This window comes from Nansenia antarctica, assembly GCF_963989245.1.
Source record: "Nansenia antarctica genome assembly, chromosome: 1".
Lineage (NCBI taxonomy): Eukaryota > Metazoa > Chordata > Actinopteri > Argentiniformes > Microstomatidae > Nansenia > Nansenia antarctica.
In genome coordinates this window covers 31,482,051-31,497,855 of record NC_137674.1, presented here as the reverse complement: position 1 = coordinate 31,497,855, position 15,805 = coordinate 31,482,051, and the positions used below count along the sequence as shown (strand labels likewise).

The 15,805-nt window shown below is 45.9% G+C and overlaps 1 protein-coding gene across 1 annotated transcript; it reads right to left on the bottom strand.

The window, feature by feature from the left end:
• Positions 1-1,904: 1,904 nt before the first annotated feature.
• On the bottom strand, positions 1,905-3,526 carry zbtb42 (zinc finger and BTB domain containing 42; the record flags this gene model as incomplete). Its single annotated transcript, XM_080533583.1, has 1 exon — positions 1,905-3,526. The coding sequence occupies exon 1, from the start codon at positions 3,510-3,512 to the stop codon at positions 1,905-1,907; it is 1,608 nt and encodes a 535-aa protein (XP_080389709.1). The 5' UTR covers positions 3,513-3,526.
• Between the last annotated feature and the right edge of the window lie 12,279 nt (positions 3,527-15,805).

Here is a 15,805-nt window from a genome sequence, read left to right as displayed (position 1 = left end):
ACCAAATAAAACTAATAAATAATTCTGATCAAGTCTTCTCAGGACAGATGAAACAAATAGCTTGGACTTTTAGTGCTACTCCCCTTGTAAGAATCCATATAGCATCAGAATGAACCAAACAATGACAAAAAACCAAATCCTTTAACCGTTCTAACACAAAACAGGCTTAGTCGTAAATTCCTCCTAAAGGATTCTCTCAAGTCAAGTTCCACCAAAGGCTTCACTCGACGTGCATCAGTAGTATCTTACACACCAACAGAACAAAAAGATATGATAACACATACACAAAGAGAGTAAATGAAAGGGAGAAAGAAAAAGAAAAAAAACCTCAGTAGATCCAGCATTGTAGGCAATGAGGCATGAGTTCTGACTAAACAGACAGGTTGACCACTAGACTTCCACTGTACTAGTTCCTCTCAGAGTCTACTCTTCCCATGGCTCCCTTCCCTGTTTAGCAGAGACATGCCCCCCAGCATAGTGTACACTCTAGAAACAGCAAAGGAACCTTTCTTTTACAGTGCCGGAACGAGGCTAACAAGGCAATTTACTGGTAAATAGTTATACTTAATCGATACGAGTCAATATACAATTAATCGACAAGAGCTTGATTGAGATGCATTACTTGCACTCATGCATCAGTTGGCATACCAGTGCAAACAATTAGCCTACCACTGAGTTACCAAGTTATTTCCTGGTATTTAGGCACTGTAAATGAAAAGTGCTAGCCACATTTTTTTTAAAGGCCCATAGATTAGCTGTATTGAAGGCAAAAGGTCCTATGCTTGTTTAGAGTAAGGGAGAGTCAAGAATGTACGTAGGCACCAGTGTTGCAGGCATTATCTGTGTTCTATAACTTCATTAAAACTACCATCCACTTGCAAAACTGTATGTCAAATCTAAATGACCATATGATTCACTTCTAATATCAGTACAGCCCAATTCTGAGATGATAGAGAACATTGAAAAGGCAAATGCAGCAAAAAGATCCTTCAGTACAGTGTTACTATCTTGTTCAACAACAGAGGATATGAAAAAGCCTGGCCACTCCCAAAACTGTTGGTCATCCATACTCGACAATGAAAATCATAGTATGGCTTTCTTTAAGTCTTCCACTCTAGAGAAAGTAAAACCGTGGCCTGCTTGCTTCATTCCAAGCAAAACAAAAACGAAAATTCTCGGCTAGTAGCTACCAAAACAAAAATATACTTCCAGTAGTCAAACTTCATATATTTTTTTTGCTGCCATTTGATATTTTTCTTGATAAGCAGGTGTACTAATAAATAAAGTTGGATTCAGGAAAAATAAATCATAGATTGCTACTCTTGGACGGTTTTGTTTTTTCTATGTGCACTAAATCCCCAATGTTTCATGTATTCAGAAGATTGTGCCATTGTTCATTTGCCATCATTCACCTGCACATACGATGGTATGGGCATAGAATGTATTTCTTTCAGCTGAATATTCTCTTCATCAAGCTCAGCAGTTTTCCACCACCAAGAAAGAAAGAAACAAACAAGTGCATCTGATTCGTCCACCTTCAACATGTATCAAGCTTCAGTGGGAAAGCACCCCATGTTAATCTCTCAGCCTGTGCAACTACTGTAAATATCATAACTGCTTCTCAACGGCCCATCACAAAGTCTGCTTTACAGCACAGATAACATCTTTCTAAAGTTTTGTGCACAAAAGTTGAAACATTTTCACTTGAGAAATGCCACATGGGGTAGAATTCCAAAAAGATATGTCTTTAATGTGGTGTGAATATGTAAATATACTAGTACTAGGAAACTGGTGTGCAGTAGTACTCTGTGTGTGTGTGTGTGTGTGTGTGTGTATGTGTTTGTGTGTGTGTGTAAAGACATACTGTCTTATTTCATGGCACTGGTGAGAGGGGGGGGGGTGGTTTATCCAATGGAGAGTGTCTTGACAAGGCCACAGTGGAACTTGCGGATGTGGCGATAGAGGTCCCCGGACTGGGTGAAACGCCGCTCACACCACTTGCAAGCGTGAGGCTTCTCACGTGTGTGCACCACGGCGTGCCGACTCAAGTTATGGGAGTACTGGAAGCTCTTGCCACACTGGCCACAGGTGTATGGCTTCTCGCCAGAGTGTGTGCGCTCATGCCTCTTCAGGGTGTACATGCAGGAGAAGGTCTTGCCGCACTGCGAGCAGGTGGGGACAGAGCCGTCGGGGGACAGCTTGGAGCGTGCCCCGTCCTTCTCCCGGAAGTGCGAGCTGAGGTGCAGTTGGAGCACGTGGGGACTGGGGAACACTTTGCTGCAGAGCGGGCACACGCACACCTGTTGCCCCGGGGGCAGGAGCACCCCACTGGAGGTGGAGATGTCCGAGGAGGCCAAGTCGTCCTCCTCCTCCTCGCTGTCCCCCAGCAGCCTCCCCCGCCTCTCCCTCTCCTTGCCCTCTCTGCCTCTGGTGCCCTCCCTCCCACCGCAGCCCTCCCCCTCCTCCTCCTCCATAAGGTCTTCCTCCTGGGAGAGCAGGGCCGCTGTGGAGACGTTGTTGCCTGGGAAGAGGGCAGCGAACCCTGTCACCACTGAGCTCCTGGCGCTATTCCCAAAGCGCTGACTCTCCGGGCTCGTCGGCTCACTGTCCTCCTGCTCTGACAGCAAGTCGTGTTCGTCTTTAACAAGTGGCTCAACGCCCTGCTGCTGGCTGTCGAGGGCCAGCTGTCCCGAGACGTAGGAGGGGTGTAAGGGATCTCTGCTAGACAGTGGCTTGAAAGACAAATCCAGAGCGCAGTCCATGTCATCCGAAGCCCTGGACCTCAGGGACAGCGATACTGTGGAACTACTGACATCAGCTTTTGTTTTTCCAGCTGTTTGGATGCAGGGCTCGGCCTCTGCTGACACATAATTGACACCTACAAGGCCCGGGGACCTGCCAGGGTGACCGTTCGCCTTCTGCCTGGTCTGCGCGGACCTATCACAATCTGTGACAGCCAGGCTGACTTCGCTGTTGTCCGTGTCAAGCTCGTCTGCCGGGGGGGCTCTCTGGGGCGGCTGCTGTGGCTGTGGCTGTGTGTGCCGCCGGGCCGGCTGCTTGCTGTGCAGCTCGCTGTCTGAGGAGGAGCTCTCCTTGTCCAGACAGCTCAGCGCTATCCCCTCGCCAGTCTTGCTGTCCGGGGTGCACAGTTCCTTATCTTTCAGCTTGCCCTTGCACACTTTCACTATGTCGTACATGTGGAGGTAGCTGGCCGCTGCCAGGACATCCTCCACCGGCAGAGTGCTGAATTCCAGTTTCCCCTCATACATAAATTCAAGGAGCAGGCTGAAAGCCGGGGCTGTCACAATGTCACTGTTCAGATGCACAACGTCCCTTTTGTCTGGCTGGTCCCTGTAGAAGAGGTGGAAGTACATGCTGCATGAGGCCAGCACTGCTCTGTGCGCTTTGAATCGAGCCTCCCCGACGAGAACAGTGCAGTCACAGAGGAAACCTTGGTGACGCTGCTGACTCAGACACTGCAGCAACTGGCGGCTATGGTCTGGGAACTCCATTCTTCCTTCATAACCTGGTGAAAAACAGGAAAAACTGGATATTGAATAAACGAAATGCGGCCATTTAGAGGGCGCCGCAGAGTAGCAACGCATATGGCGTTCAGGCAACTAGAGACAACACAAAAGTGGCCAAACCCACTGGACAAGAAATAATGTACAGGAAATAGTAGAAAACCATATATAGAATACAAGATAAGAACATAAATAGTATGGTAATTACAATTTTAAAAAGGCCAAAATGTGCATATTTATAAAAGAAAAGTTTTAATCGAATTCGTCAAAAATGTATGTCAGACACAGACTGACAACATGCCCTGTATTCTTCACCAATAATGCCAATGTGTTTTCCAATGTTTCACATTGTTTGATTAAAGCTTTGTTTTTGGAATCGTTATGTTAACGAGTCCTACCTTTCTCTCCAGCTACCAACAGCAGTCCGAGTTGATTATTAGTTTTTGCGCTTCCCATGTAAATGCGAAACGGACGGACGGCGCACACTTCCACACCAACAAAAACCTTCGCTATCCAGCCGTTGTTTGTGTTTACTGAACAATCATGAACTGTTCATTTACCAAGCACGCAAACATAGACGAGGATACCAGCACTCGCCCATCGGGCAAGGTTAAGAAAAAAAGCCAGGCGAGTGAGTAAACTGGTGCTCTGTGTGCTAATTACACTGCAAGCTGTGGAGTCAGCTGCTCTGACATCACTGCGATGGAAACGCTACCTCCAGCTGTGCTCCCCTTTATGCCATATGTTACTCTGAATCCACCGACGTACAAAAGAGAACTTATTTCAGAGGTTTTGATCAGATGTGCCACAACACAAAATACACACATCATAAAAAACTTTTTCCTCTAATTTGTTCTCTTACGGCCAGGGGGAACTTTTAAACGCGTATTAATTGCACTTTACGCACTGATCCACACGCGCAACGATAATCATTGTATAACAGAGATATAAATGAGGTATCAAAAGTTATATATATATTTTCAAAATAACAATAGATCCGATGGAGAGAAAAAAAACAAGCAGTAATGCCCGTAAGACACTAATTTCTAGTACAGCGACCAACAATCCCGTTTAGCTTACGCGCAATTGTCTGGCCTGTTTAAGGGGAAAGGAAAACTGCAAGGACGCAGTGAGAAAGCTCCATGTTCGCAGGCAAAGGCATTGGTGAGAGAGAGCCTTTTAACAGCAGAGGAACTCCGCAACTGACCAAGCCAACTGCGCTGCATGGAGGCAGCGCTAGGGCATTATAACTTTCGCTTTCTATATTTCCATTGTTTCCAAAAAACACAATACTTACAGATAATTTCCAAGTCGTCGTGTGTTTTCCTAAATGTTCCGATGTCCGTGCATGATGTACGGCCAGATGTTCGCTTCTCCTGTCTTTTCTCGAGCACAGTTCGACCCTGGCAGGCAAAGCTGCACTCAGTACTGTGTGTCAAGCAGGTTGTTAATGGACCACTCTCGCGATAACGCCAACCAGGTTGTAATGGGCCAGTCTCGCGATAACGCCAGCCAACCACAATAAGTTCTGTACTACTGCATGAACTCACACAGTGGCAGCAAGTAGCAGTGTTCCTTGAGAAATTCAATTGACCCATCTGTAAGCCCCATTTTCATTTTCAACATATCCACCTGGGGATTTGATAATCCGCTGGAAAGACTTCTGTGCGCAAATTGGACAGTGGTAACTTTGGGGAAGTGTTTTGTCTTGATTCTTAGGGAGATATAGGGATTAGGGACACATGCTCCCATTCTTATAGTCTGAAAAGGAATAAGGAATAGCAAACATGTTGGATATAACATCATCCCAATAAGTGTTTTTACCATAGGTGTTTTGGGTGTTTTGTCACGCATCATCCATAAAAAGACAAGTTTCATTTTTTAATCCTACACACAGGAAGGCACAAAGTACAAATAACAGAAAAGTATGTATTGTATTTGACCAGGAAAAGAACATGAACAATTGGCATGAACAATGTCCTTGCGCACTCTTTTGGCAGGGTTAGGGGGTGTAGAGAATTTATAAAGGACTGCGCTATAATCCTGCTTTGGGGGTGGAATTCGCTGGCACCAAACCACCCATTAACCGTGTATTGTTTCTCTATAGTTTGCCCATCAAACCCTGAGGCTGTTAGAACCAATAGCCCCAAATGTCTCAGTGTCCAGAGTACAGAACATTTTTATAGAGCATTTAGCATTTTTGGGCATTTAGCACAGACGCTTTTATCCAAAGTGACTTACAACAAATATATTTGTCTAAGTAAGTGAATCATCTATCCATCAGTCAACAGAACGACACAGCGATGACAACAAGTGGCCAGCCAATTAACGTCTTAATTTGGTCAATTAGGAATTTGTCACGAGGATGGATGGACGTCTTGGAATACTGTCACTGATACTATAAACACGTTGGTAATGAAGTGCAAAGAGTCCAAACATGTAAATTATGAAATTGGAGAAAAAATAACAACCATAATAATAAGAAATACAGCTATGATTGTGCTCAGTGTCACACCGATTGTCACTCATTATTTTCTAGTTTCAGATTTCCCCCCCCAAAAAGAATAACCATAGAGGAACAGAAGTTGTTTCCTAATTGTTGGAGTCGACGCAGCACACAGTAGAGACAGGGGCTTCAGGTTGCAGCTGCTCGTCTTGTGCCCCCCCCCCCCCCCCCCCAGCCGCCCCTCCACCACCCCAACTGCCTCGGTCACCTTTGACCTCTGTTCCAGCTGTCGTGTGTTTTGAAAGGGCCATTTGCGGCCCATCTCTGCCCCCTGACACAGAGGCGAATGAGCTATGTGACAGGAGACGGCAGGCAGTGGTCAGAAGGGGCCACTGGCTAAGACTCCTATTTTAGTCACTGCATTATTCCATTTTTAGTCAATCGTTGACATTTAATCTATAATCGCTGTGGCATCTGTTTTCAACCCCTGTCCGTGGCCATGACCCTTGGCAGAGTGCAGAGGAAAAACAGTAGGTCTGCTTCTCTGAGCTGTGTTGTCTTTTCCTGTAGGTGAATATCGGTGTAGCGTCTGTCTTACTGAAATAATTGCTTTATAGGGTTACGATATCATCCATGATACACTAACCTGTAATCCAGTAAAGTATTATAAAGCCAAATCGGAACGAGTGCATTAAAACCCACAGACACACATTACAATAGGATTAGGAATTAAATAGGAATTACAAAAAATAAAATAAAAAATAAGGAAGAAAAAAAACGGTATTATTCCATGCAAAGACCATCTATGTGGATGAGAATGGGACCAGTGGCCCCTGTGCTCCCTGGCCTGGCAGACACAGACGACCAGCAGAGGAGGGGGGGGTGTTTACGGGGCCAGACAAAGCAGTGGTTGTGCCCAGGGACTGTGGCCTCTGAGAGAGCCTCAGCATGGTGGAGTTTCTCACACAGAGTGAAAGATAGAGAGGGGGTGGGTGGGGGGGTCGGAGGGGGGGGGGGGGGGGGGTGAGAGAGGGAGAGAGAGAGAGGGGAGAGAGAGAAAACACTTCCTGGAGGTTCATTCTTCCTCTCTGCAATCATCAATGGCATTCTCCCCCTGACCCACTCCTTGCTCAGACAGACAAAGACCCTGCATTCCTCTGCAGTCTGACCGCCTGCCCAGCCAGCCACTGTGTTCAACCACATCACTCTTTTTCCTCTGGACCAATGGGCTGGTTTAGGGGGTTGGTCAGATCTGACAACTGGTTACTTGTGTTGTTCTATGCATGTTTAGCCTGTTTACTTGTGTCGCCTTATTTGGGCTTCAGGCATGTTTTTGATTTGATTTCTGTTGATTTGATCTTTCGATGGCTGCGCCTGTTGTTGTTCGTGAACAATTAATAAACAGAATTTACTAAAAAAAAAGTCTGCTGGACAACAAAGAAAACACTTTTTTATTTTTTATTTTGTCTTGACTTATATTCATTCAAAGTTTGCATTTGAGTAGACAACTAGTCTACTGCCTAGTAGGAATAATAATACTTTCGCATGATATGAGCCTTTGGTAATCCTTTGGCTACAATAGCTCATACAAAAGAAATATGTACAAAAGAGGACATCCGCAATTTAGCAGCAGAATTTGAGCAGGCTGCCTTTACATTGCACCTCCCTAGCTCCTACCTGTCTGTTATTATTGCTGTTGCTGTTATTATTCATCACAACATTGCATTATCATACAGTAACGCTGTAATTAGGCAGGTGCCTGTGGAGTTGAGTGGTTAGCGGCTACACTGTGTGCTTTCCTCTGTCCCTATAGACTCAGAGTGGGCTGACTTCCACAGCACATCTCAGGCAGAGGGGGGAGAACCAGAGAGAGGGGGAGTGGGGAGTGAGGAGGGGTGGGGGGGGGATATAATCCTGAGCAGTGCTAACTGAGGCAACGGACTACAGCAAACAGCATGATCCTTTGACCTCTCTGTCCTCGCCTTGACCCTGGAGTGAGCAGGAACGTCACAGGGTGCTCTTAACTGGAGCAAAGTTCCAAGACAAAAAAAACCCACACTCACACACACACACACACACACACACACACACACACACACACACACACACACACACACACACACACAAAACAACAACAACTGTTATATGGGCTACCTTCGGTCAGCTCCGTGTTTGTGTGACGGGAACAAGTTGGCAAGTCCTGGAGCACTGTAGTTAAGAGGAGCTCATTTACTGCGAAGGGACAATGAGAGGAAATGCTACAACACCGAGGCTAGGGGGTGGGAGAGTGGCTCGGGGCTCAATAAATGTTTCATCAAGGGTAATGGATTGGCAGGATCCCCGTCCTCCAGTCCCATCTCCCTGCGGTGGTGATACTGTATTACTCAATCATGATTACACAACCTTCACCAAGACTGTCAAAACAATGGTGTTGTTGACGCTGCGCTGCTTTGTCCAAGGTGACTGGCAAGCTGTTATGGAGCAAGACATTAATTGTACTAGCCTTCAAGAGAAACACAATGAGATAATGATATAGGCTACATAGGTATTGATAAATGTGTTTACTGTTTACTGGTTTTAATGATTTATTATGTGTGTAGTTCAGTAGCTCTACTCCTAGATCTATGTAATTGATGATTGGTGATAACAGATATGATGTCTTTTATTGTGTTATTTGAAAAGAAGATTTTTTTAAATCGAATAATATGCTTATAAAATGCTCCTTTGATGTTCAAAGTTTCTTCAAAGCTTGTTCATTCTCAATAGTTTTTTCCTATAATCTTTTGAATGTGATAGTAAATTGAGGATGTTGTTGTTGCTGCCCACTGGGTCCATGCTGACAGGGGATACGTTCGTAAATGTGCTCTGAGAGCGCCGGAGCGCACACTGGGTTCAACGTCATAAAGGGGACTGAGTAATTTGATTGGACAAGAGGCATTCCATGAGTGCTGATCAGATTCCCAGAGCGTGTTTACGAAGGCAGCCAGGATCGGGCCGGCGCTAGGACCTGGGAGGTACACACACAGCCACAGAGGCATTGCAGACAGAAGGGAGGTGTAGTGGAAGAAAGGCAAGAGAAACGGAGTAAATGAGAGCACTTTTCTGTCCAGATTATTGAAGGACTTCCATCAGCTAAATAAATCGCCGAAACAGCTCAAAATAATGCAACGGACACCGTTTTTTTTCTGAAACCCCGTCCAGGTAAACGCCTGCATTTTGCTTCTCGTGTTGACTGCCCAGTCGCCTGCTCCTGGAGAGGGTAGGTCCCATTGTATTCAATAGGATGCGGTTTATTCTCCCCCAAGCTGCCCTGCTAGGCCCCACATCCAGTCGAAATCGCTATGTAAGCCTAAAATGTGTGCTTTTACTGGCCATGTCTCTTTAAAGGTATATGTAGGCTATTTTTGTCAAGTTAAAAGTTTGAACTTGCACCATTCCATAGTCAGTAAACGAGACTGAAGTCTGTTTGTAAGGGCATGTCAGTAGTATTGTTTTGAATTGGACACTATGTCCGCCTTTGAAACTGTGTCCTACAGGCCAACAATGTTTTTCCACTTTGTGTATTCTCCTTGTTTACTTGACGGGTCTCTTCGAGGAACTAATCTGTTTTAAATCTGTTTTATGACACATAGACTTTATGCATGTACGCCAATGACTTTCAACAAACAAACAAACAAACAAACAAACTTGAATGCAGAAGACAACAGTGCAACTTCATTCATTTGTCTTTATTCATCAACAAGACTATTCTTCAAGACTTTGTTCTCCAATTTGTGTTGGTCCTCTGTTATAGACTGGTGAACACTACAAGATGACAGATCACACACACACACACACACACACACACACACACACACACACACACACACACACACACACACACACACACACACACACACATAGATAGATACATTTGCAATTTCAAGAGTGTTTGGAATGTCTTTGGGTAACATTGTATTGGTAGACTTACTAGTTATACTATAGTAAACATATGGTTTAGGTTAGTTGTTGTAGCGAAGGAAAAGCTCTCTTTTAGCATCCCCCATTTGTAATATGTGTGCATGGAGAGTCCTAATATGATAGTGAGCACCCTAGGACACGTCTTCAGGGTTATCATATTGTCTTCAGTGTTATCATATTGTCTTCAGTTATCATATTGTCTCCAGTGTTATCATATTGTCTATAGTGATATCATAGTGTCTTCAGTGGTATCATATTGTCTTCAGTATCATATTGTCTTCAGAGGTATCATATTATTTAGTGTTATCATATTGTCTCCAGTGTTATCATATTGTCTTCAGTGTTATCATATTGTCTTCAGTGTTATCATATTGTCTTCAGTGTTATCATATTGTCTTCAGTGGTATCATATTGTCTTCAGTGTTATCATATTGTCTTCAGTGGTATCATATTGTCTCCTTGTCTTCAGTTATCATATTGTCCTCAGTGGTATCATATTGTCTCCAGTGTTATCATATTGTCTTCAGTTATCATATTGTCTTCAGAGGTATCATATTATTTAGTGTTATCATATTGTCTCCAGTGTTATCATATTGTCTTCAGTGTTATCATATTGTCCTCAGTGTTATCATATTGTCCTCAGTGTTATCATATTGTCTCCAGTGTTATCATATTGTCTCCAGTGTTATCATATTGTCTCCAGTGTTATCATATTGTCTGAAGTGTTATCATATTGTCTGAAGTGTTATCATATTGTCTTCAGAGTTATCATATTGTCTTCAGTTATCATATTGTCTTCAGTTATCATATTGTCTTCAGTTATCATAGTGTCTTCAGAGTTATCATTATGTCTTCAGTGTTATCATATTGTCTGAAGTGTTATCATTATGTCTTCAGTGATCATATTGTCTTCAGAGGTATCATATTATTTAGTGTTATCATATTGTCTATAGTGATATCATATTGTCTCCAGTGTTATCATATTGTCTCCAGTGTTATCATATTGTCTGAAGTGTTATCATTATGTCTTCAGTGATCATATTATAATTAATAATAATTTTGCCATTTAGCAGACGCTTTTATCCAAAGCGACTTACAATTACGAATTACAGGGACAGTCCCCCTGGAGTAACTGAGGGCTAAGTGCCTTACTCAAGGGCACACTAGTAGTGGTGTGGTTTCAGGCGGGATTTGAACTCACAACCTTCCGGTCGGAAGTCCAACACACTATCCACTAGACCACCACTACCTTCCTATATTGTCTCCAGTGTTATCATATTGTCTCCAGTGTTATCATATTGTCTTCAGTGTTATCATATTGTCTTCAGTGTTATCATATTATCTATAGTGTTATCATATTGTCTTCAGTGTTATCATATTGTCTTCAGTGTTATCACATTATTTAGTGTTATCATATTGTCTTCAGTGTTATGATAGTGTCTTCAGTGTTATCATGTTGGACATCCCAGGACACGACTTGCTCTGCTTGTCTTCAATGTTATCATGTTGGACTTCTATTTTCAGTCACGAGACTATGACTGATCACAGTTTGTATGTTAACAGACTCAGACTAACAGCATGTGACACTGAAGCTGGTGAAATGATGCAGTTACTGTTTGACTCACTGTTCTCCTTGGGAGATGTCCCCCCCCCCCCCCCCCCACACACACACACTCCACCAACCCCCCCAGCACCCTCCTCCTCCTCCTCCTCCCCATTACTATGTGAAAGGACTTTGAGTTCCTTCGGCCCTCTTGACGCAAATGTGCCACCCAGTTGCATGCAGAATCCGAGGAATGCTGTTTGAAATTTGCCCTTGCACAGTCAAGCTTATTGTGGCTGTCCTGGGGCGTCCACGTCACAGGGGTGACCATGCATTATCAGTGTGAAGGATCCGCAACGCTGCCCCCCCCCCCCGTCATATGACTTGTCGTCTAATTTCTCCCGGTGTGTCACAATACTGCTACAATTACCTGTGGCTACAAGCCTATCATCATTCAGGTTGGCATGAAGCGTAGAATGGGATTGGGCGGGGGGCAGGGGGGGGCGGGTGACAAGGGACAAGAACAGGAACGAGATGCTATTGAAGTGGCACAGACAGTCTGGTGTTTGGAGGTGATTGGGTAGATTTGGTTATTTATTAGTGTCTTGTTTCACTGATGGTTGCTGTTGTTGTTGTTGTGGTTGTTTTGTTTGATTAATTGCTATATAGTTAACCAAGAGAATCAACCAGACCCCTGGATGGTTGTCTTACTGAAGGTCCACTCACTGTGGAGAGTGGTAAAAGTGTGATAATTAGTTAGTTAAGTTACGCCACGTTAAAAGCTGCCAACCAAGCTCACACACAGCTCGCCTGTTCTCTCTCTGTTTTTGTTCAGATCAATTCCAATGGGAGAAGAATAGACGTGGGAATTTGTTTATATTTGGTTATGATGCTAATAATGTGCCGAGCTTTGTACTCTCTCGATTGTTCCTGGTATCCGTGCCAGCGAGAATAGCACAAACATGACTGCGTGTGTGTGCGTGTGTGTGTGTGTGTGTGTGTGTGTGTGTGTCTGTGTGTCTGTGTGCGGTGGCGGCGGTGGCGGCACGCAGGCGTTTGATCTCAGTTCCTGTTGTTGTGTTTTCGGATACGTACGTAAACAGAGAAATGGGATAGAAACAGGAGGCTGTTTACCTGTAACCCTTGGTTACGCTTTACATTGAGAGTTGCCCCTTCTACCTGTGTAGTAACTACGTAATAACACTAGTAACAACGTCATTGTATGAACAGGCTGTTACCTAGCTGAGTGGTCATCAACGTCATTACTTCGTCAGTTACATTGTTCGTACTACTACGCAGGTGCCATTTCTTGTCGATAATGGTGGAACGGATCAACGCTAAAATCTAACACAGGTGTCGGGGCCGTCGGAGGTAAAGTGTTGCTGTGCCCTTCACGCATGAAGATGCGTTAAGTGAGCACACATGTCATGAGGCACGGGCAGAATGGATGAGCTATTTTAAGATAGCCAGGCAAATCAAATAACCCTTAAAGCATATTAGACCGGCCCGTTGCCTCCGTTTCACTGGCCCTTTGTTTGAACCGAGGCCAAGCGACTCTCAGGGGACTACATTAACCCACAAGTGTGTACAGTATGTTGGGCTTTCTCTAAGGGGGGGGGGGGGAGGCAAGGTTGGCGGTGATTCTATAAGTCGTCACGGTGAATGCATCGGTTCAGTCCTGTCAACCGTGTGACGACTCCTGGCCCCCCCAGACCCCCAGACCGCCCCCCGCCGTACAAAAGCAGATAAAACACGGTCTTAACTCCGACGTCTGAGCTGACGGGAGTAGCGCTGCGGTGCGTGGGTGCCTCTCTCTCTCTCTTTCTCACCCCCCCCCCCCCTCTCTCTCTCTCTCTCTCTCTCTCTCTATCTCTCTCTCGTCGCCCCCCATCTCTCTCCTGCCTGCAGTAAACACACAGGGGTTGTCCTCTCTGGCCCAGCGACTGGCTCTGTGTGTGGCTTTCCTGCTGCATGACACTGATTTGCATTGAATGGGCTGGCCCCTGGAGCGGTAGCCAGGATGATGAATGATTGAAAGGCAGGGAGGCAGGGAGGCAGACAGGCAGTGAGCGAGGCAGGGAGGGAGGGAGGCAGGGAGGGAGGGAGGCAGGGAGGCAGGGAGGCAAACAGGCAGACAGGCAGACAGGCAGTGAGCGAGGCAGGGAGGCAGGGAGGCAGGGAGGCGGGCAGTGTCCCGGGGCCCCTGCATGGACCATGTGACCTGCTGTCAGGGTACTGGGTTCATTCAGTGGCTGCTGGATGTGTCCTGGCCACAGCCCAGCTTTTCCACACAGCAGTAGCGCAGTAGCGATGGGTCGGTCACATTAAACAGCAGCGCTGTGTTGTGGCTCCAAAGCCGTGTGAGTGTGTGTGTGAATGTGTGTGTGTGTGTGTGTGTGTGTGTGCCAGTCAGAGAGAGAGAAAGCGTGGGTGTGTGCGTGTGTGTGTGTGCGCCAGTCAGAGAGAAAGAGTGTGTGTGTGTACGTGCGTGCGTGTGTGTGTGTGTGTGTGTATGTGCGCGCCAGTCAGAGAGAAAGAGTGTGTGTGTACGTGCGTGTGCGTGTGCGTGTCTGTGTCTGTCTGTGTGTGTGTGTGTGCGTGTGTCAGAGTGTGCGTGCTGAGAGCAGAGAGCCTCCGTCGGGCTGTGTGATCACAGTTTGAGTCGGTCTCAGTGTGGTCTGCTGTAGCGGGCTGGCCTGAGCTCAGAGGTCCACCCTCACAACCGCCAGAGAGGACCGGACCACAGGGCCACAAAGCCAGTGCAAAATAATTGAATACATCTTTTTTTCCATTGAGTAAAAAAAAAAAGAACCCAAGTCTAGTATTTTTAAATGAACATGAATTCACTCCTAACGATTTTTTGTAATGGACACAATGGATGTAAAAGGTGCCTTTGGAGGGGTCTGTCTGAGTCCTAATGGAGGCTGTGTTGGAGCCCCGGGGCTCCTTTATAATGTGACTGACGCCGAGTCTGGCTATAGACACGCCGCTTCCTGTGGCGTGATGAGGTCATTCCAACAGGGCTTCCTTGTCCTTGTCAGCCCTGATGGAGCTTTCTTTTTTTTCTTTCTTTTTTTTAAAGTAATTTTTCTGAGTGGGGACTCTCATATTTTTCATTTTTATTGGACAGATACAGTGAAGACAGACAGGAAAGTAAGGAGAAGAAGGGAGAGAGATCATGTCAGCAGGGACGTGGTTCGGATTCAAATCCATGCTGACATGGGCATACATGTGTGCGCTGTAGACCACGGTGCTAGACCACTGGACCACCCCAGGACACCTGATGGAGGTTTCTGAGAAGAAATTGATTTCGTCTGCTGGTCAGAGAGAGTTAACCTTGTTGTTCAGCCTGGCACAGTGGTATGTGACATTTTTCATAAAAAAGGATGGCGATTGATTACGCCTCTGCGTCCGTCTACCTTTTGCACTCAAAAGCTTTTTATGTTCTAAAGTTGTCTTAAAGGATGGAAATGGGGCGGCTGTGGCTCAGGAGGTAGTCAGGAGGTAGAGCCGGCGTCTAATGATCGCAAGGTTTGGGCAACACACTGAACCCCAAATTGCTTCCAATGAGCAGGGCCAGCGCCTTGCATGTTTGCCTCACCATTGGTGTGTGAATGTGTTTGTGAATGAGAGGCAATTGTAAAGCGCTTTGGAATAAGGCGCTATATAAGTGCAGTCCATTTACCATTTACCATTTTCCAAGGTCAAGTGTCCTGATTACGCAGCCGGTCCCGTCCCGTCCCCCACCCCCCGAAATCATAGAAAGGCTAATAGTCAACGGCAGGGAATTTCTCTGTGTCTCAGTCTGGTCACACGACTTGGCAGGTGTTAATGCCATCCAAGACTGTCTAATGTCACATGAGGCCCTATGGGGAGTTTGATCAGGTCAGAGAATACTGCCCCTTAGCCCTGTTCTGGTCTCACATGGGGATGATCCAACATCCTCACACACACACACACACACACACACACACACACGCCGATCCCCATGACCTCCTCTGCTGGCGGCAGGCAGGTAGTTTTCCACTGTCTCGTTACGTCGCGGAAGTCAGGAACGGACTCGCTTTCACCCTCCGAGTTGCGTTCGTTGTTGACAAGGGAGTTAATGTTCAGACAAGGTGGAGACAGGGGGGGGGGGGAGAACTGTTTCATGTCAAGATAGACGAAGGGCTAATTTTTACTCTTCCTCTGGCACCAATAGGTAACTAGTGAACAAGGCGGCCCCAGGCTCCCGTCCCCAGGCGCCTGCCCTGGACTGAGCGAAGGACACTTGGGGAAGAGAGCTGAGGCCCCCCCTGTCAGAGCCCCGGACACACCACCCCGCTGACCACC